This window comes from Artemia sp. Qi Xiang Cuo, chromosome 7 (genome assembly GCF_049724085.1).
Source record: "Artemia sp. Qi Xiang Cuo chromosome 7, ASM4972408v1, whole genome shotgun sequence".
Taxonomy (NCBI): Eukaryota; Metazoa; Arthropoda; class Branchiopoda; order Anostraca; family Artemiidae; genus Artemia; species Artemia sp. Qi Xiang Cuo.
The window spans coordinates 38,982,392-39,004,241 of NC_142800.1; the positions used below are offsets into that span (position 1 = coordinate 38,982,392).

A 21,850-nucleotide genomic window follows, 5' to 3' on the forward strand; every position below is an offset into this window, starting at 1 on the left:
TTGAATTGTGTTCTTTGGTAAAATTCCGAAGAGAACATGAACTTTTATATCTTCTGTGAAAAATTTGAAACAGTATTTTAAATTTTTCATCTCTTCGAGAAAATATTCACAGGTATGGTATTACTTTTTCTATCTTCCACCGAAAAATTTAGAATTGAACTTTAAATTTCTTTATGTCTTTGGGAAATATCGAACTGAAGTGGAAGATTTTTATTTTCTCTGGTGAAATTAGAATTGAATTGGGTTCTCTGCTAAAATTCAGAAGAGAACTTGAATTTTTATTCACTTCGTTGAGAAAAATTTAAATTGAACTAGAACTTTTTATCTTCCGGGAAAATATTCACAAGTATGGTATTACTTTTTCTTGTTTATACCGAAAAATTTAGAATTGAACTTTAACTTTCTTTATGTCTTTGTGAAATAAAGAACTTAAGTGGAAGATTTTGATTTTCTCTGGTGAAATTAGAATTGAATAGTGTTCTTTGGTAAAATTCAGAAGAGAACTTGAATTTTTCTTCACTTCGTTGAGAAAATTTTAAATTGAACTAGAACTTTTTGTCTTCCGGGAAAATATTCACAAGTATGGTATTACTTTTTCTATCTTCCACTGAAAAATTTAGAATTGAACTCTAAATTTCTTTATGTCTTTGTGAAATAAAGAACTGAAGCGTAAGATTTTTGTTTTCTCTGGAGAAATTAGAATTGAATTTTGTTCTTTGGTTAAATTCTAAAGAGAACTTGAACTTTTTTATTTTCTGCGAAAATGTTTTAACATTATATTAAATTTTCCATCTCTTCGAGAAAATATTCACAAGTATGGTGTTAATTTTTCTATCATACACCAAAAAATTTGGAATTGAAATTTAAATTTCTTTATGTCTTTGTGAAATAAAGAACTTAAGTGGAAGATTTTTATTTTCTCTGGTGAAATTAGAATTGAATTTGGTTCTGGGGTAAAATTAAGAAGAGAACTTGAATTATTCTTCACTTCGTTGGGAAAATTTTGAATTGAACTAGAACTATTTATCTTCCGGTAAGACATTCACAAGTATGATACTACTTTTTCTATCTTTCAACGTAAAATTTAGAATTGAACTCTAAATTTCTTTATGTCATTGTAAAATAAAGAACTTAAGTGGAAGATTTTTGTTTTCTCTGGAGAAATTAGAATTTAATTGTGTTCTTTGTTAAAATTCAGTAGAGAACTTGAACTTTTCTTCACTTCGTTGAGAAAATTTTAAATTGAACTAGAACTTTTTATCTTCCATGAAAATATTCACAAGTATGGTATTACTTTTTCTATCTTCCACCGAAAAATTTAGAATTGAACTTTAAATTTCTTTATGTCTTTGTGAAATAACAAGATTTTTATTTTCTCTGGTGAAATTAGAATTGAATTGTGTTCTTTGGTAAAATTCAGAAGAGAACTTGAATTCTTCTTCACTTCGTTGAGAAAATTTTAAATTGAACTAGAACTTTTTATCTTCCGGGAAAATATTCACAAGTATGGTATTACTTTTTCTATCTTCCACCGAAAAATTTAGAATTGAACTTTAAATTTCTTTGTCTTTGTGAAATAAGGAACTTAAGTGGAAGATTTCTATTTTCTCTGGAGTAATTAGAATTGAATTGTGTTCTTTGGTAAAATTCCGAAGAGAACATGAACTTTTTTATCTTCTGTGAAAAATTTGGAACAGTATTTTAAATTTTTCATCTCTTCGAGAAAATAATCACAGGTATGGTATTATTTTTTCTATCTTCCACCGAAAAATTTAGAATTGAACTTTAAATTTCTTTATGTCTTTGTGAAATATAGAACTGAAGTGGAAGATTTTTATGTTCTCTGGTTAAATTAGAATTGAATTGTGTTCTCTTGTAAAATTCAGAAGATAACTTGAATTTTTCTTCACTTCGTTGAGAAAATTTTAAATTGAACTAGAAATTTTTTTCTTCCGAGAAAATATTCACAAATATGGTAGTACTTTTTCTTGTTTCCACCGAAATATTTAGAATTGAACTTTAAATTTCTTTATATCTTTGTGAAATAAAGAACTTAAGTGGAAGATTTTGATTTTCTCTGGTGATATTAGAATTGAATTGTGTTCTCTGCTAAAATTCAGAAGAGAACTTGAATTTTTCTTCACTTCGTTGAGAAAATTTTAAATTGAACTAGAGCTTTTTGTCTTCCGGGAAAATATTCACAAGTATGGTATTACTTTTTCTATCTTCCACTGAAAAATTTAGAATTGAATTATAAATTTCTTTATGTCTTTGTTAAATAAAGAACTTAAGCGTAAGATATTTGTTTTCTATGAAAAAATTAGAATTGAATTATGTTCTTTGGTTAAATTCCGAAGAGAACTTGAACTTTTTTATTTTCTGTGAAAATTTTGGGGCAGTATTTTAAATTTTTCATCTCTTCGAGAAAATATTCACAAGTATGGTATTACTTTTTCTATCTTCCACTAAAAAAATTAGAATTGAAATTTAAATTTTATTATGTCTTTTTGAAATAAAGAACTTAAGTGGAAGAGGTTTATTTTCTCTGGTGAAATTAAAATTGAATTGTGTTCTTTGGTAAAATTCAAAAGAGAACTTGAATTATTCTTCACTTCGTTGAGAAAATTTTGAATTGAACTAGAACTTTTTATCTTACGGGAAAATATTAAAAAGTATGGTATTACTCTTTATATCTTCCAACGAAAAATTTAGAATTGAACTCTAAATTTCTTTATGTCTTTGTAAAATAGAGAACTTAAGTGGAAGATTTTTGTTTTCTCTGGAGAAATTAGAATTGAATTGTGTTCTTTGGTAAAATTCATTAGAGAACTTGAACTTTTCTTCACTTCGTTGAGAAAATTTTAAATTGAACTAGAACTTTTTATCTTCCGTGAAAATATTCACAAGTATGGTATTACTTTTTCTATCTTCCACCGAAAAATTTAGAATTGAACTTTAAATTTCTTTATGTCTTTGTGAAATAACAAGATTTTTATTTTCTCTGGTGAAATTAGAATTGAATTGTGTTCTTTGGTAGATTTCAGAAGAGAACTTGAATTCTTCTTCACTTCGTTGAGAAAATTTTAAATTGAACTAGAAGTTTTTATCTTCCGGGAAAATATTCACAAGTATGGTATTACTTTTTCTATCTTCCACTGAAAAATTTAGAAATGAACTTTAAATTTCTTTATGTCTTTTGTGAAATAAAGAACTTAAGTGGAAGATTTTTATTTTCTCTTGATAACTTAGAATTGAATTGTGTTCTTTGGTAAAATTCAGTAGGGAACTTGAACTTTTCTTCACTTCGTTGAGAAAATTTAAATTTGAACTAGAACCTTTTATCTTCCGTGAAAATATTCACAAGTACGGTATTACTTTTTCTATCTCCCACCGAAAAATTTAGAATTGAACTCTAAATTTCTTTATGTCTTTGTGAAATAAAGAACTGAAGTGGAAGATTTTTGTTTTCTCTGGATAAATTAGAATTGAATTGTGTTCTTTGGTAAAATTCTGAAGAGAACTTGAACTTTTTTATCTTCTGTGAAAAATTTGGAACAGTATTTTAAATTTTTCATCTCTTCTAGACAGATCTGAACTAAAGTGGAAAATTTTTATATTATTTGGAAAAATAGAAATAATCAATGACTAATTTCTTTTTCATTGAGAAGATTCAGAAGAAAACTTGAACTTTCCTTGACTACTTTGTGAAAATTTTAAATTGAACTTTAAATTTTTTCATCTCTTTGAGAAAAGTCGGAACTGAATTTAAGAAAATTTAGAATTAAAGTGGAACTTTCTATCTTCATAGAAAATAATCACAATCATAGTAAAACTTTTACTAACTTTTGTGGAAAAATTAGAACTTAACTTCAAATTTTTTATGTCTTGGTGAACTCAAAACTGACGTGGAAACTTTACATACGAAATACTAAGAAACCTTAGTTCAGAAAAGCATGAAATATCCAACTACTCATCCCAAACTAGAAGTTTCAGACAACAAATACCTATGAGGGACTAAGAATCCTAGCTCTGAAAAGTCCAAAAAGCAAACTACACCTCCCAAATCATAATTTTCTGAAAGCACACACCTATGAAATGCTAAGAAATCTAGCTCAGAAAAGTCAAAAATAGCAAACCGCTCATTCCCAAATCATAGGTTTCAGTCAACACACAACTACGAAAGGCTATGAAATCCAGCTCAGAAAGGTAAAAAAATAGCAACCCACACATCCCAAATCATAGGTTTCAGACACCACATACCAACGAAAGACTAAGAAATCTGGTTATGAAAAGTCGGAAATAGCAAAGTGCATACCTCAAATCATAAGTTTCAGCCAACACACACCTCTGAAATACTAAGAAACCATAGCTCAGAAAAGCTTGAAATAGCAAACTATTCAACCCAAACTATAGGTTTCAGACAACAAACACCTATGAGGGACTAAGAATCCTAGCTCTGAAAAGTCTAAAAAGCAAACTACAAATCCCAAATCATAATTTTCTGACAGCTCACACCTATGAAAGGCTAAGAAACCTAGCTCAGAAAAGTCAAAAATAGCAAATTAACCATCCCAAATCATAGGTTTCAGACAACACATACCTATGAAATGCTAAGAAATCCAGCTCAGAAAGGTCAAAAATAGCAACCCACCCATCCCAAATCATTAGTTTCAGACAACACACATCAACAAAAGACTAAGAAATCTAGCTTAGAAATACCCGAAATAGTAATTTACATATCCCAAATCATAAGTTTCAGACAACATTCACCTACGAAATACTATGAAACCTTAGCTCAGAAAAGCCTGAAATAGCAAATTACACACCTCAAATCATAAGTTTCGGACAACACACACCTATGAAATACTAAGAAACCTTAGCTCAGAAAAGCCTGAAATAGCAAACTACTCATCCCAAACTATAGAGTTCAGACAACAAACACCTATGAGGGACTATGAATTCTAGCTCTGAAAAGTCCAAAAAGCAAACTACAAATCCCAAATCATAGGTTTCAGACAACACACACCAACGAAAGACTAAGAACCTTATATCTCAAATCATAGGTTTCAGTCAACACACACCAACAAAAGACTAAGAAATCTAACTTAGAAAAGCCCGAAATAGTAATTTACATATCCCAAATCATAAGTTTCAGAAAACATTCACCTACGAAATACTATGAAACCTTAGCTCAGAAATGCCTAAAATAGCAAATTAGACACCTCAAGTCATAAGTTTCAGACAACACACACCTATGAAATACTAAGAAACCTTAGCTCAGAAAAGCCTGAAATAGCAAACTACTCACCCCAAACTATAGGTTTCAGACAAGAAACACCTATGAGGGACTAAGAATCCTAGCTCTGAAAAGTCCAAAAAGCAAAACTACAAATCCCAAATCATAGGTTTCAGACAACACACACCAACGAAAGACTAAGAAATCTAGCTTAGAAAAGCCCGAAATAGTAATTTACATATCACAAATCACAAGTTTAAGTCAACACACACCCACGAAATTTTAATATATCCATCTCTGAATATTCAAAAATAAAACTACTCATCCCAACATATATGTTTCAGACAAATAACACCTATGAAAGTCTAATAAATCTAGCTCAGAAAAGACAAAAATATTAATTTATGCATCCCAAATTATAATTTTATGAAAACACACACCTATATAATGCCCAAAAACCAAGCTAAGAAAAGTCCAAAATAGCGCACTACTCATTCCAAACTATAGTTTTCAGACAACAAAAACCTATTAGGGACTAAGAAATCTAGCTCAGAAAAGCCCGAAATAGTACTTTACATATCCCAAATCATAATTTTCTGACAACATTCACCTACGATATACTAGGAAAGCCTAGCTCATAAAAGTTTTAAATAGAAAACTACTCATCCCAAACTAGAAGTTTCAGACAACAAACACCTATGAGGGACTAAGAAAACTGGCTCAGAAAAGACCGAAATAGTAATTTACATATCCCAAATCATAATTTTCTGACAACATTCACCTACGACATACTAGGAAAGCCTAGCTCATAAAAGTCTGAAATAGCAAACTACTCATTCCCAAACTAGAAGTTTCAGATAACAAACACCTATGAGAGACTAAGAATCCTAGCTCCGAAAAGTCAGAATAGCAAACTACACATTCCAAATCATAATTTTCTGACAACACACACCTATGAAAGGCTATGAAATCCCGCTCAGAAAATTCAAAATAACAAACCACCCATCCCAAATCATAGGTTTCAGACTACACATACCTATGAAAGACTAAGAAATCCAACTCAGAAAAGTCAAAAATAGCAACCCATACCCCCAAAATCATAGGTTCACACAACATACACCACCCAAAGCGGGGGCCCGGGGTGGGCCTTTGGGGTTGTGGGGGGCGGGGGGGGAGCCCGGGGAACCTTTGGGGACCGGTGGGGTTCCTTCTGGATTGGGTTATGGGGATTGGAAGCCTTTGGATCGGGGTAGGGCGATCGGGGCCCTTTGGGGTTGGGGTAGAGGACCTCACGACACTGTTCAAATAGAACTTGTTTACTATAACGACCACACTCAAAACCTCTTCTAAAACCCTTTCTAAAATCATCTTTTAAAATGTCTCTAACTGTTTCGCCGAAAAAATTCCCTAAAATGTCTAAAACCGTTTCACCCAAATAATCCCATAAAAGTAATCTCAGCGTGTTCCTTTTGTTTTTGGCATCTCTGTGCATTCACATTTCAAATTTCTAGGAAACCCTTTCCTAAGTTAATCTCTTCATCTCATAAATTTTCCTAGCTACACTATTAAGGTTTCGTTAGAATATTAATTTATCTCTCCGACTTAAAGCTCAGTGAAGCCGTATTTAAAAATAAGAATTTCTATCTCTTTAGCCTCCCGTATAATTCCAAGATAACAAGTGATGTCATTTCTAACTCCTGACAGTAAAGATCAATGAAGTCATATTTAAAAATAGAATATTAATTTTTCTCTCTGACCTAAAGAACGTTTATCCCTCAGACCTAAGATTAAAGAAAGCCATAATGTTCCTTAATTCCCCCTTTGTGAATCAATATATTCCCTTAGCGATTATGTAAATCAAATTCTTATGTTAAGTTAGCCTAAAGATCAAAGAAGCCATGTTCGTTTCTTAATCCCTCTTCGTGAATCAATAATTTCCCCGCCGATTATATAAATAAATTTTTCATGTTATGTTCGCCTAAAACCATTTAACAGTAATATAAATTGCTGTCGACATCCATAAGTGTGAGAAAATTCATGTTTTTTTAATTCTCACTGACAAAAACCATAAAACAAACATAAATTGCTGTTAACATCCATAAATGTGAGAAAGTTTCTGTTTTTTCATTCTCACTGACAAAAACCATAAAACAGACATGAATTGCTGTTGACATCCATGAAAAGCATCAAATAAATTGACCAACACACATAACCATCCATGAAAACAGACATAAAAGTGAGAAAATTCATGGTTTTTCAAGTGAGAAAATTCCTGTTTTTTCATTCTCAGTGAGAAAAACCATAAACCACGTGGTTCTCGTGGGAGTAGAACCCCCTTTCTACTTATAAGGACTAATTTTTTTTTTATCTAGTTGTATTTTAACTCTCTAAATCAACTATTCCAAAATACCAAAAATATTTCAGACATTTTTGCTTTCATACATAAAGCCAAGGTTCAAAAATATTGACTTCTCCTAAATTATTTAAGAATGAAAAAAAGGTTGCAGCGGTAGCTTACAACGTAGTAAGAGATGGTCACGTCCAGTACTAAGAAATACAGTAACCCATAACTCATAAAAATAGAGTTTTTGATCGAAATACAAAGTATACTATTAGAATCACCTTGTCCGAAACCCTTATGCAGGAAACTTACAGCTCCTTTGCTTGAATAATGAACAAAATACATTGGCTTGAAAAACAAGAAAAGTTGCTTGAGCTACGATATTCTGCTTCATGGGCATCTTTTTTTTTGTTTTTCTTCCCAGTCAGATAGCTGGGTACTAGAAAATCAAAGAGAGCTGTTTATTGGCTCATCTTAAAATAAATTGCTACATGTAGTGTCATTTTGGATTAAAAACAAAAATTTTAAAAATATAAACACTTTTTGCAAAAAAAGTGCATTTTCATGTACAAGCTTGACGAATTGCCTTTCTTGGCTGGCGAAAGGCGAATAGTATTTGTTTTCTTTTTTTAATAAATGTATATAAAAAAATTATGACGTCATAATAGTTGGTTTTAACCATATATGACGTAATAAGTGAATGCAGTATTTATATACGTTTATCTTTCGACATGATAATTTTATTTGATTTTTGTTCTCAGTTCAGGATCGTTAAAGTTATTCTGTAAACTGCAAAAACATTTATTGTGTCTGACGAATAATTTTAATTTTTTAATTAAAACAAGAAAAATACCTGAAAATTTTAAATAAGTTTTTTTTTAGGTTCTAACTACCCGACGCGTGATTTAATGTGATAAAATTCGATTTTTTATTTTAATTTTCAGTTTAGGATCGCTCAAGTTATTATGTAAACTGCAAAAAAATTTACGTTGTCTGAGCAACAATTTTAATTTTTAATTAAAACTAGAAAAATACCTGAAAATTTTAAAAATAATTTGGTTTTTTGCTAGGTTCTAACTACTCGACAAGTGATCCGGGTTGCAGCTGTAGCTACCAATGTTATTAAGGCACTTAGTACATGATGGACAATTTTCAGAATAACGGTTTTATATTATTTTTATTTGTTAACATATATGAAGGTGCAAACCTTAGAGTTTAAGCCAAGTCCTAGGAGTAGTCTATGCTGGAGACATCACGAATCATTGCTTAATGACACTTGTTTTCGGGTTATCGATGGAAGCAAAGAGATATTGCTAAGGGCCAATTGGTCGTGTTTAAACTACACGTTTCATGTGAACGGACACAGCAACGTAAATTTTAATATGACGTTCCGCAAGTCTTTTCTAGAAAAAGAGAAAGAACCACTTTACTTAGAAAACAAAGATACAGAGGACAAGATACGAAAAGGGTTTCTAGAAAATACAAATGAATTGTATAAAGATAATTTTAAACAGTCGGTAGACGAGTATAGAAAATTGGTGATAAAAGAAGAGCAGAAAAAGCAGGAACAAAGGAGACTTTATCATCGGGCACTTTGGGTTGAGCTCAAAGATCAGCTGGACGATCCGATTCCAGATATTCAACTAAGCTTCCAAAATAGACATAATGTAGATTCATTAAACATAAAAAACGATAAAAATGGAAGAAGTTTTAACAAGGCTAGACTTGAACCATTAAAATTTGAAAGGAAGGGAAATACAACAACTTTCGGTAGCCCCTCACTTGTAGACTGGGAAGGCAATCCTAATAATGATTCCCAGGAAGTTCTTATTAAAAAACAAGCTTTCAACAATGTTTTAGTCAACTGTCCGTTTTATTGCGACTATACTTCAATAAAAATCAAAGGGTACAGACGACAAATACATCGATATTTGAAACCAATGAAAGATTTACAATTTGACATTTCTGTACAATCTCTTTACGAAGGATACAGTATAATATTTATGATGAACGACAATAAAACGGAGGTAGAAGTAGCTTTCTTTGAGAAGAGCATAAAATCTAGGATATTATACGATAGGTCCAAGCTTATTTGGAATGATACAATGGCTATTACGAATAGAATAGATATTGGTTGTCGATACTTTGCAAAATATCAAGATGAATTTCGGAGCGAATTATCAACCTTTCGTAACCATAAGAATTAAGCTATTCACGAACGATAAGCTTGGAGTTTATATACAGGATGACCAGCAAAACAACATGAGTCAGCCAATCAAAATAGGAGAATTCATCTGGCCAAGCAATGTGACAAAGATTATGAGGAATGTGAGTGCTGAATACATTTATTTGGACGCTTTGAGTGAATTATTGCCAAAAGAAAATGCACCAGAAGACGGGTCAATTGTGTTTGCTATACCAAAGGAATCCCTGCATTCACGTGGAATCCTAGTTGAGGAACAGCGTGGAAGAGAATCATACATACAATCCTGTGATGTCTATGGCAAAGAATATTTTCCAGATATTACTTCAAAAGACAGGTTAAAGATAATAGTAGTAGAAGAGCCAGTAAAAGAGGAAAAACCAATGTCAAATGAATTCAAATACGTGGTATTCGTTTTATGGTGTGTGGTATTCGTGGTATTCTTTAAACTTCTTTATCAGTTCTTTGCCATGTGGTGGCGGAGTAGAAGACGAAGACGTCTCCCTGAAGAACCTTGATTTATGACAAAGGGATTAATTACTGGTTTTGTTTCTAATGACATCACAATCCTTCTCGTTGCTAGTGCATGCGTGCTTCGAAACCCACTATTACTTCAGCATGCATAAATACAGACTGTAAAAGCATGCTGCTAGGAAACCATATATTCTCATTCTCTGAATGGTTCAAGTGTTCCAAGGAAAGAGAAAACCGTGGCCGATAGTGGTCCAGATTTTTTTTTTTTTTTTCTTTTTTGTGATGAAATGTCCAGAGCGACATTCAGCTCATTCAGGAATAATAGGTATTTTTTGGGTTTATCTTAATAGTAAAATTGTATTGCTAAAACAAATTACCTAAAAACTTCGGATAAAAAAAAAAGCTTTAACCCTCCCCCTCCCCAAATGACAACGGAGCAAATTAAGAAAGAAAACGTAGATGTGTATTAACCCGTTTTGAAACCACACACAATTCTTATATTAGCCCACAACTCTTTTTTTTTCTCCAAGTTGTCAACATTGCAGAGGGCAGCTCAAGACAATTGCGTTCCCTGTGGTTGATTTATACAGCTCCAACATGAAAAGTGTATCAGAAAAAGTGTCCCAGATAAAAAGATGCGTCTGGTGTCTTTGAACTTTTAACGAAAAAAGAGAAGAGAATATATTAAATACATGAAAGCTTGTTCGCTTGTGGAGTGTCATAGGCAGCGCAGTACAGTGCTGCCTAAGTAAAAAGCGAAGTGGGCACAATGTATTATTGTTTTTTTTTTACCAAGGCACTTCGCATAGAAGGAGTTGTCGTACAAACTTAGAAAGAAGGAAATTCAATTGAAAATTTAAAGTTCTAGTTCGCTCTTTAAAAGTCAAAAGTGATTGAAGGACAACCAGTCCCCCTCCTACGCCCTTCAATTCCCCAAACATATCCAATCAAAATTTTGAGATAGCCATTTTGCTCAGCATAGTACGAAAGTCCAGTAATCATGTCTTTTTGGACTTAATGCTGCGAATGCTTATTAAAACTTAAAACAAATCGAAATTATTCCATATGTGATGGGGGCTGTCTCTTCTTCAGCCATTCTTCTTTACGCATAAGTTTGACTTTTTTGGCTCAATCCTTCAATAACGATTCCAGAAACACAAGGGGCATTTAATTGGAATAAGAAGGTTTTTTAAAGCACGAAAAAACTTTAGCGACGGGAGAGTATTGAGGAAGGGGAAGTCGCTTTTTACGCTAAAGTCTTAATTTTCTTTAAAAATACTTCTCATTCAAATTCAACGACCCTTGAGTTTGAGGAGATCTTATTTTTTGTCACAAATCTTTAAGAAATACTTTGCAATTACTGCGTCGTACATGGTGTTCTATTAACGTTTTAACACGAGCGTAATCCCTTCTCGCATGGAATAAAAAAAAAAAAATGAGGCAAATAGGGTTAAATATAGGCTAAAGAGGTTAAAACACCAGCGTTTTACTAAAAACACAAAACCGACGAACAAAGAGACCAAGGTGTATATTAAAAGGAGGAATTATAAACCTCTGGTTATTGGTTGTTGACCATATAGATTTGTATAGTACGATTTTTGTGCTTCGCAGCATTTCGAATCAAGAAATGGCAGTGAAAATGCCATGTTTTGGGCCATATGGTACTTTATGATTGAGTTGCCGAGACGAAGTTTCAAAGAGCACGTAATTCAGTTGCTTTAAAATGAGTCATTTAACGTCTCTACGATGATGCGACCGATGCTTATGCTAGTCAACTCATAATTTATGAAATTTACTAGGGGAGGGGAGAGTACAAGAGAGATATTATTGCTTTAATAATAGCTAACAAGAGGATTATTTCGCAACAGAATAATTAACTTAAATTTCAATTTTTATACTTTTCCTCAGGTGCTTTGGTGTTCTCATCGAAGTAACTCTAATAGCTTCTTTTCTCTCCGTGGATAAGTTGTGACAATTGTATTTATTAATATTGGTGGTGGTTTATTTGTTTTTAGTTTAGTTCAATTTTTTTAATCTTTGTTTCTCTTGTGCTGAGGACGCCTAGTTTGCGTACAGGCGAAATATCCGCGTTGTTTTAGTATTTCATCTTTTCTCTCTACTGGCCGCAGTCTCGTTTGCTGTTTTTCATTGAGTTTTGCCTCTTTTTGTTGTTTTTTGTACAAGAGGGAGGATCATAAAACTCCAGTGGAAGGTTTTCGACCATAGAAATTATGAATGTACCCTTTTTATGCTTCGTAGCCTCCAGATACTGTCCCATAAAGGGCTATTTTTGGTGCCATATAGCACTTATGACGGCGTTTTCAAGACGAATTTGTAAAATGAACGTAGATACGAAGATCTATTTCTAAATAAGACCCTTAAACAGGTCTATGATGTTGCAGTAACCTGCTTGTCCTTTTAGTTAGTATGCGACTTATGAAAAATATTAAAGGGGCGGGAGAGGGAATATACAAGAGGGGGAATGTCAACCCCAGACTTAAGGTGTTCATCCATGGAGATTATGATGGTAGGGTTTTTATTATTCCCTGCTTTTCTACTTCAGAAACCGTACACAAATTGCAATTTTTGGGTGCCATACAGCACATTGAGATGGCCTTATCAAGTCAAATTTATAAAAAGTGATTAGATGTAAAAGTTAGCTTTCAAATGAACCCTCAAACAGCTCTCTATGATGTTCCGGCACCCCATTAGAAGCGAAGAAAAATAAAAGAAGAAAAAAAGGAATAACGTGCATACTACTGCTACTACTACTTTAACTAATATTAATGCTACTACTGCTATTTCAATTACTATGTAACTACTACTACTACGACAACTACTACAACTACTAACAGCTATAACCCAGTACAGCATAGATAAGTTGAATTTTTCAGTGCATGTTGAGGGGGATATTGAATAAATTAAAAGATACTATATGCATACTAGGTCTACCAATACTTCTACTGCTACTAAGTTGGAACTTGGTGCTACCCATGTTGTACACATCAGTGCTAACCATACATAAACGTGATTTTCCCTGTTCTTCAAGGTGAGAATATGTAATTTTTACTGTATATGGTTTTTGACAATGGCAATTCCAATGGCGTACTTTTTTATGTCGATCAAACGCCACTTTCTTGTAGTTTCAGTCTCTTTTTGAAAATCTGTGAAAATTCGTTTTTAAAATGCCTTTTTATAAATCGAGAATTACGGTTTCCATTCCTGAATCAGCCAAAAATGGCTATTTCTCATTAGACCATAAAAAAAAAACTAATTCTTAAATTTCTATTTACTATGGGCCGTCATTCGCTCTTATCTAGGTTGCAACTGTCGCCGCAACCATGATGATAGAATTGACTTGTTTCACGTTGCAAACCCTTGGTACATCGTGACATTCGAGATTTGGTGACATCTTTGGCCCCAAGAAGGTGTGTCTGCAACTGATGACTCGACGGTAGAGAACTGTTTCTGGCTCCAGTATCTGCCTTATTTCCTGAACCCACCAAGCGACGCCAGGATGGGCTTGATGGTGGTCAGGTGGATAGCTTTGTTTCCTTTTGACGATTGACTCGTTTCCTCCACAACGGTAACAGGAGACATTTTAGGAATTGCTGCAATATTGCGTCGTCAGGGTGTTGTATTACGTAGCTAAACCAGACGAGGTGTTCGTATTTTATTACATTTGATTCGGGAGGTCGGTTTTCAGCTTTGCTGCGGCTGTTATCGTTGCTGACTCTCGCAGAACACCTGACCTGCAGGATATTCCGATGGAATGCGTATCCAGATCCCAGGCTTCTGACGTTTTTATGGACCTGGTTTTTCAGCCGTACCGCAGTACCGACGCCACTATTGCATCAAATATCCGTAGTTTTGTCTTAAATGTAACTTTGGGCTTGTTCCTTATGGGTTCCATGATGGTTGTTTCTGTTTTTTATGTAAAAAAAACTAAATAAAGAAAAATAGTTTTTTTTTGTAGTTTGTCTATTGAATGTCTAAAGGAAATAAGAATAGCGACTGGGCTACCTGTTCGTTAGTTTATGAAGCTTGGGTTTGATTTTTAATACTACTATTTTAAGGGGATTTTGAAGGATTATAAAAGTGAAAGGATTGTACCGGATTAGTTGTCACATACTTTAAGTACACTTTAGCCATTTTAATTTAATTATTATGAAGTAAGTTATTGAGTAACTGGAAACTGGCCTGTTAATGAAGTATATTAAGAATAGTTGCGCGTAATCGAAGTCTTTCGACGGGCACCGGAATATGTTTCAGGCTGATAGTCTTCGACTGAACAGTAGACCACTAGTCACAACTATAAGAAATTGCCGTGTAAGTTTAAGTCCTCCCAGTATTTCCTTCGGGCTAGTCCTCTGGGTCAGTTGGGATGCCCTCCCCCTTCTTTTGCATATAGATGCAACAAAATTTAACGACGGACAAATACACTAATGAGCTGGCTATTTTCTCCTAGTCTTCCATTAATTTTTTGTTTAAATCCTTATTTTGCACGTCTGTGTATACTCGTGCACGAGTCCTAAAGGTTCAGGTAGAATTTGTATCCTGAACTTTGATCTCTTCCTTTATGGCGCAAGTACCGAACATTTTGAGAAAGTTTCCCTAGTCATTCAAAGCTGTTTTGATCAAGGACTTGTTAACCTTCCCTCAGATGTTTATGCTGCTTTATTGTGTTGTTTCTAATTAGAACTAAAGTTTATGAGATCAGGAATAGTTAATGTGTCAATGTGAAAATGGCCTCGGTCCCAAACGGGGGTATCCCCAAGTCAGATGGTGTGAAGTTAAGTGGTGGAGAAGTGAAGAAAATAAAGCCACATTTACTAGTATGGGAGCAAAAAATCGAAGAAAAATCTGTCGAGGTATAACGTTTAATCTGGATTTTCTAATACATCAGATCCCTCTTTAAAGGCTTAAAAAAACATTCATGAAAAGGGTGGCAAATTTATGATTTTCAAAAAAAGAACTACTAGTTAGACTGAGTATTGTAACAGTTTCTACCACGGCAATAAATAAAATATACGTGGACGTAGAGAGGGCTTGGGGGTTGAATTGCCTTCCTCTCCGATACTTTTATGTATTTTTTTTTTCAGATTCCCCTTTTTTTCAAATCATGTCCTTTAGTTCTTATATTAGTTAATTTTAAGGAACTTTTACACAAAAGAAGTTTTTCAAAGAAAAGTAAAGACCTTCATTAAACCAAAGATGAACTGAAATAAAGTCAAATTATTTTCCAAGCGTAAAATTACGAGAAACAACCAAGAAATTACAATTATAACGGAGTCAATCCCAAAACGAGCAGAAACTAAGAGTAGGGCAGACGCATAACTTGCAGTTTACTGAAAACAATCCTTATTTAGAATTGAATGTTTCTATCTCTATATTATTGAAAAACAAGAATCTCCGTCATAACTAAAATAAATAACAAACAAAAAACAACAAATGTATGTGGATTGACATTTAATATATAGGTATACTGATGTTCATTCCTGAAAGTCTCAATAACATTGGATTTATTAAAGTTAAAAAAGGGAAATGTTTAAAATGTACTTTGTTTTCAGTGAAGTGGAAACTATGTTCTGGTCTTTAGAAGGTATGGGGGGGGGGGGCTTCAGCCCTACTCTCTTAGTTCCTTGTTGCTTTGAATTTAGCTCGGTCATTTATCGTAATTTCTGTTCATTTTTGGCTTTATTTATTTTTTTTATGGGGATTTGTGTTAGTTTTATGCTTGACAAATTTTTGTATTTATTTCTGCTCATCTTTGGTTTAATATGACTCTTTATTTTTCTTTGAAAACTTTCTTTTGTGGAAAGTTTTTTTCTTAAATTAATATCTGATCATTTTAAATCTTATTGCTTTTTCTCTTTAAGAGTCCAAATTTTGGCTCACTATTTATGATTCGGTCAAGATTTCTCAACAATTTTCAATAATTTATGGCCTTTTCAAAATTGGGACACACAAAGTATATTTTGATTTAGTTTTACAACACCTTAACTTTCCCCCCAAAATTAAACTTAGTACCCTATTGTGTCCCTAAGACATTTTATCTATGCTATTTTGATAACTAAGCCTACTCCCTTTGATTTAGTTCATTTCTAAGAAGTGAACTTTTAGTACTTTAAGCTGTTTCTGAGGTATTACTGATACATCCTTTTGAAACCTGCATGCGTGCAATGTGTTTTGATTTAGCCCAACAGTCTCTGAAAGTCCCTCATTAACATCATTAGTTTTTGCTGTCTACCCTATTCTAGTCCTAAGATATCCTGCCTGGATATCTTGACAACCTGGTCTGTCGTGACAATCTAGATGCACTTGGTTTTGTTCAGTAGGAGCTGTGAAGCTAATCTGGAGCTATTTTGGTTTTGTTCAGTAGCAGCAGTAGTAGTGTTAGAAGTAGTAGCAAAAATGGTAGTAATTTTGGTAGCTTTGAGGGTGTCATCTTAATACCCTGGGTTGTCGCTGTGATATTGCTAATACCCCTCTTTGGTAACCTACATGTACATAATTCAGTTCAACACCGTTCCCTTAAAGTCTAACGTATACCCTTAGCGTTGCCAATAGTAGTAGTCATAGTAACAGTAGCAATAGTAGGAGCATTATCAGTAGTATTACTGATAGCAGTAAAATTATTAGTAGTAAACAGTAATAGTATTCACATTGTGCTTTTTTGGTCTAGTTCAACATCTCCTCATGCCCTGATAGTTTCAGTTTAGTACTTTAAGCTGTTTCTGAGGTATTGCTGATACGTCCTTTTGATAACCTGCATGCGCGCAATGTGTTTTGATTTAGCCCAACAGTCTCTGAAAGTCCCTCATTAATATCATTAGCTTTAATTATAGCAGTCCTAACAGCAGTAGTCCTACGAACACTACTAGTAGTAGTATGCACAGTGTAATTTTATTAGTTCAGCAAACCTCTCAACATACCCTAAAAGTTCTGAACTAATGCTCTGAGCCGTTCCTGAGATTCTGCTGATATGGCCTATTGACAGCCTGCCTACATATAGCGTGTTTCAATTCAATTCAATATATGCCTCAAAATTTGCTGAAAATGTCCCCTTGATACCCTCAGCCTTAGTAGTAGTATTAGTAGTAGCAGTAGAAGTAGTAGTAGTAACAGTATATATCCCACTTATTACTCCAAACTGTACCTGGGATATAGCTGTTACACCCTTTTAATCATCTGCATCCACTTAGCGTGTTTCAATTTACTTCAACATCCTCAAGAACATCCACTGAGATTTTCGCTATAATACACCTAGATTCAGTGGTACTAGTAGTAGTGGTCGCAGGAGTTGTAGCAGTTGTATGCATATAGTGCCTTTTGATTAATTAAACCCCCCCCCCCCCTTTAACATGCGCTGAAAGTTTCAACATCATGCCCTCGATCAGTGGTTCTCAAACTTATTTAGACACTGTACCCTTTCTTACCCACAAAACATTTTAGGTACCCCTTCTCTGTTACCGGTACTAAGTAAACTATAGCTAAAATATAAATGAAATTGCCAGTCCTAGAGTTAAGGTGCTCTTTATTTTTTTCTTGGCCGGCCGCGTACCCACTAAAAATTGTTGCTTACCCCCAAGGGGTACGCGTACCACAGTTTGAGAACCACTGCCCTAGATCATTCCAGGGATATTGTTCATATGCCGTTATGACAACCTCCATGCACAAGGTGTGTTGTGATTTAGTTCCACACCCCCCTAAACGTTCCTTTAAAGTTTCACCTTCCAACACTTTGCTCAGCAGTAGTAGTTACAGTAATAGTAGCAGTAGAAATAGTAGTAGCAGTATGCTTAGAGGGCCTTTTGGTAATTTCAAAATCATCCTCTTACACACCCTGAAAGTTTCAACATAATTTTCAAAGCTGTTCCTATGAAAGAGCTCATACATCCTTTTGGCAACCTGAATGCACACAGTCTGTTTTGATTTAGTCTAACATACCTCTAGATACTCGCTGAAAGTTTCACCTTGATACCCTTTGCCTCAGTAAAAGTAGTAGTTGTGATAGTAATAATAGTAGCAATGGTGGTAATATGCACATAGTGCCTTTTTCTTAGTTCAACATCCCCCACCACAAGCCCTGTAAGTTTCAATTTCATACTCCAAGCCGTTCTTAAGATATTACTGATACACCCTTTTGACAACCTGCATGCACACAGTGTTTTGATTCAGTTCAACTTCCCTTCAATATTCTCTGACGTTTTCACCTTTATACCTTCATCCTTAGTAGTAGTCACAGTAGTAGTATAGGATTAGTAGTAGCAGTAGTAGTATGCACCTATTGCCATTTGGTCAATTGAACATCCCCCATATCAAACCTTGAAAGTTTCATCTTGATTCTATAACCCATTAGTATGATATTGCCGATATGCCCTTTTGATAACCTGTATGGTCATAGCGTGTTTTAGTTTGGTTCAATTTTCCCCTCAAAATTTCCTGAAATTTTCACGTTAATACTACTAATACCCTTAACACTCTTAGTAGAAGTAGTAGCATGCACGTATTGCCTTTTGTTCAATTGCCCCCCAAGTGTTTTCTGAAAGTTCAAACTTGATACCCTAAGATATTCTTGGGGTACCGTCTTTTCACAACCTGCATGCAGATATTGCGTTTTGATTTATTTCAACTCTCCCCTCAATATTCTCTTAAGTTTTTACCTTCATACCCTTCACCGTAGTATTACTAGAATCATAGTAGTAGGAGTAGTATTGTAGTAGAAGTATTGTTGTATCAGTATTACTAGTAACTGAAGTAGCAGTAGGATTATTAGCAGCAGTAGTATGCACATACTACCTTTTTGTCAGTTGAACATGCCCCTCATCATACCCTGGGCGTTTCAGTTTGATACACCAAGATATTGCTGATGCGCCCTTTTGAAAATCTGTATGCACTTAATACGTTTTAATATTTGATTTCCTCAAAATTTCCCTTCAATTTCCTCCGCCTTAGTAGTAGTCACTACAGATGCAGTAGTTTAGTAGCAGCAGTAGTAGTAGTGTTAGCGTGCAAAAACTGCCTTTTTGGTCAATTGGTCACCCTCCTCATTATTCCCTAAAAGTTCCAACTTAACACCCTCAGTCATTCCTGGATTACGCCATTTTGACAACTTGCATGCGCGTGGTGTGTTTTGATTTAGTTCAACACTCCCCTCAACATTTTCCGAAAGCTTCATCTAAATGTCCTTGGCCCTTTTGGACACCAAAGGTCAAATATGGCCCCGTTTTCCAGTAACAAGTACTATATTTAAACAATGGGTGAATTGCATAACTTACTGCCCTTGCCCTGAGGGCTCTGGAGGGTTGACATCGCCAGAAGCATAGTTATTGGACCTTTCAACTAGGCTGAGCAAAATGGCTATGTTAAAATTTTGATTCGATGTGTTTGACGAATAAAGGGGTGTGGGAGGGTGGCTGGTTGCCCTAAATCACTTTTGGCTCTTAAAAAGAGCACTAGAACTGTTGGAAGTCCCTTAAAAAGGTATTTCCAATCTAATTGGCTCCTTCCGAAGTTATTACAACTTTCTATACGAAGTGCCTTGGTGAAAAAAAAATACTACATTATGTCCCCTTCGTTCTTTACTTTGGCAGTGCTATTGCGTTGCCTATGACTTTCTGTTTTGATTGATTTGTTGTGTCATTTCGACAAACAGAGCCCCTACAAAATTTTCCCTCGCAATATAAGTCCCTGTATGCTTGCCTGACCAAAGATCAACTGAGTAAAAAAGAAGTCAAGTTAATTTTTTTTTTTCGTGTTATTTCTAAACTATAAGAAGAGATTCTGCGGAAACAGATAATAGGCATCCTCAAAAAAATATCTGGAAGTGCCCATCATACAAGGATGACATGCGGAATGTACAAGTTGTTGATGCTCAGTGGATTTGAGACCCTGTAATTTAAAATACTTAATTGATATTTAGTTAGGAGCTATATATACTGGTAGTCTTCCTCGCCTCCCTCAAATTATTGGTTCCATTAAATTTAAAGTTTTTGCATGTGCTGGCCTTTGTCTAAAAGAAAATTTATGTGGATGATAAATTCAAAGTGCTGATAAAGATTTTTGAGAAAAATAGTTGGTTTTGACTGCATCTATTTGGGCTATATATTTGCACATTAGGGGGATGGGGGGGGGTAAAGCATAGCATATATTAAATACGTAACCTAACCTAACCTAGGTACCTTTTCTCCCCCTAAACCCCAAAAAACTGGTTAAATATTATAAATTCAATAATAAAACACATTTAACAATGAACTTAGATAGTAAATACCTATTTTAGGGCTTTTCATGTATGTAGTACTTTCGCCGTGTCGCGCTCCGTGTTAGTTATACTGCATCAGTACCATACATTGATAGGTTATTTGTGACAAATTAATCCTAATTGCCTAAGCGACGATCATTTTTATAATCTTTGGCATTGATAGGATTTAGCCCTTTAATTTTGTTTATTTACCTTGATTTATTTGAATAATTATTCAGTTCTGGAACATAACCTTTGTGCCAATGTAGACCGAACTTGATCGTAACTATGGATACACATACTGTTATTTTCAGCGACATATAGGGTTCAAACCAAAAGTGTCACTTTGATATAAATACCACTATATCCCCCTTTAATGGTGACTGCATGATCCATAAATACATAAATAAGGCCGGAAAGAGAAATTCTTGAGACAGTCCCTGCGTTCAGTACTTATTATTGCAATTAAATTTTTTTATCTGTGGCGTTCAAAAAAGATTTGCAATTATTAGATTTGTTTCCCAAAATGCTTATTGCAAACTATTGCAATTATTATTTTCTTATTTTGGTTCGAAGTTCAATATGCTGGAATCTTTGCTTTTAAAAATAAAAATTCTCGGTGAATTCATCTATTAGGATGAGCTTTGTCCTTTCTGTTAATTTTAAGGGTTCTGTGGAGTTTCGAAAATTTTTATTATTATTTTTTTTTTTTTTAAGAATTGAATTTGTTGTCCCAATTGCGTTCAATAGAGCACAATAATTGCGCTTATTCAAGAAGTAATTGCCTTTGGTTGCAGAAAACTCTTTTGAAGGCAGGCCATGTCTTAGAGTAGCATAAACCTGTATTGTAAAAATGAACTAATTTCCCTATGGAACAGTCTTTGTTTGTTTTTTGTAATTAATTCCCAACCTGTATTCCATAACTTTATTATTTAAAGCAATTAAGTCCATAAGCAAAGCTAGAGTTTTGAGGGATCGTAAAAGGTGAGTATAATTATGTATTGTGTTTGAGAAAAAGTAAAAAGCACTGAGAAATAATTCGATTTACTATCTAAAAAGATATTTTCCATGCATAACATGTTGTCATTTTCTTCTTTAGCTGTGTGTAATCTATGTTTATGATTTGAGTTTTGCAACTGTTCGCTAATTTTTTCCTTTTTCTTCTTTCAGTCCTTAGACAGTACAAGGCGTATGCTCCAGTTATGCGAAGAGGTAAGATAAAATACCATTTCTATTCAAGTTATGTTATTATCTCCTCTTTCAAAAGTACACTGATATTGACTTTAAAAATTTGGATTTAGTATTCATAAAGGTTTTGTCGTCATATTTTAACGAAATGGAAGTGTAGATAAT

General features: G+C 33.9%; 1 protein-coding gene across 5 annotated transcripts in view; it reads left to right on the top strand.

Moving 5' to 3' along the window:
- The window catches only part of Snap25 (Synaptosomal-associated protein 25kDa), a 145,318-nt gene that overhangs the window by 57,971 nt on the left and 65,497 nt on the right, over nt 1-21,850 (top strand). For 2 of the 5 annotated variants that reach the window (XM_089092265.1, XM_089092264.1), the window contains exon 3: nt 21,668-21,709. In XM_089092265.1, coding sequence (XP_088948391.1) covers nt 21,668-21,709 — 42 coding nt within the window. Of the gene's footprint in view, nt 1-14,913; nt 15,126-21,667; nt 21,710-21,850 lie in introns of those variants that run through there. The other 3 variants (XM_089092263.1, XM_089092262.1, XM_089092261.1) reach the window with 3 other exon arrangements.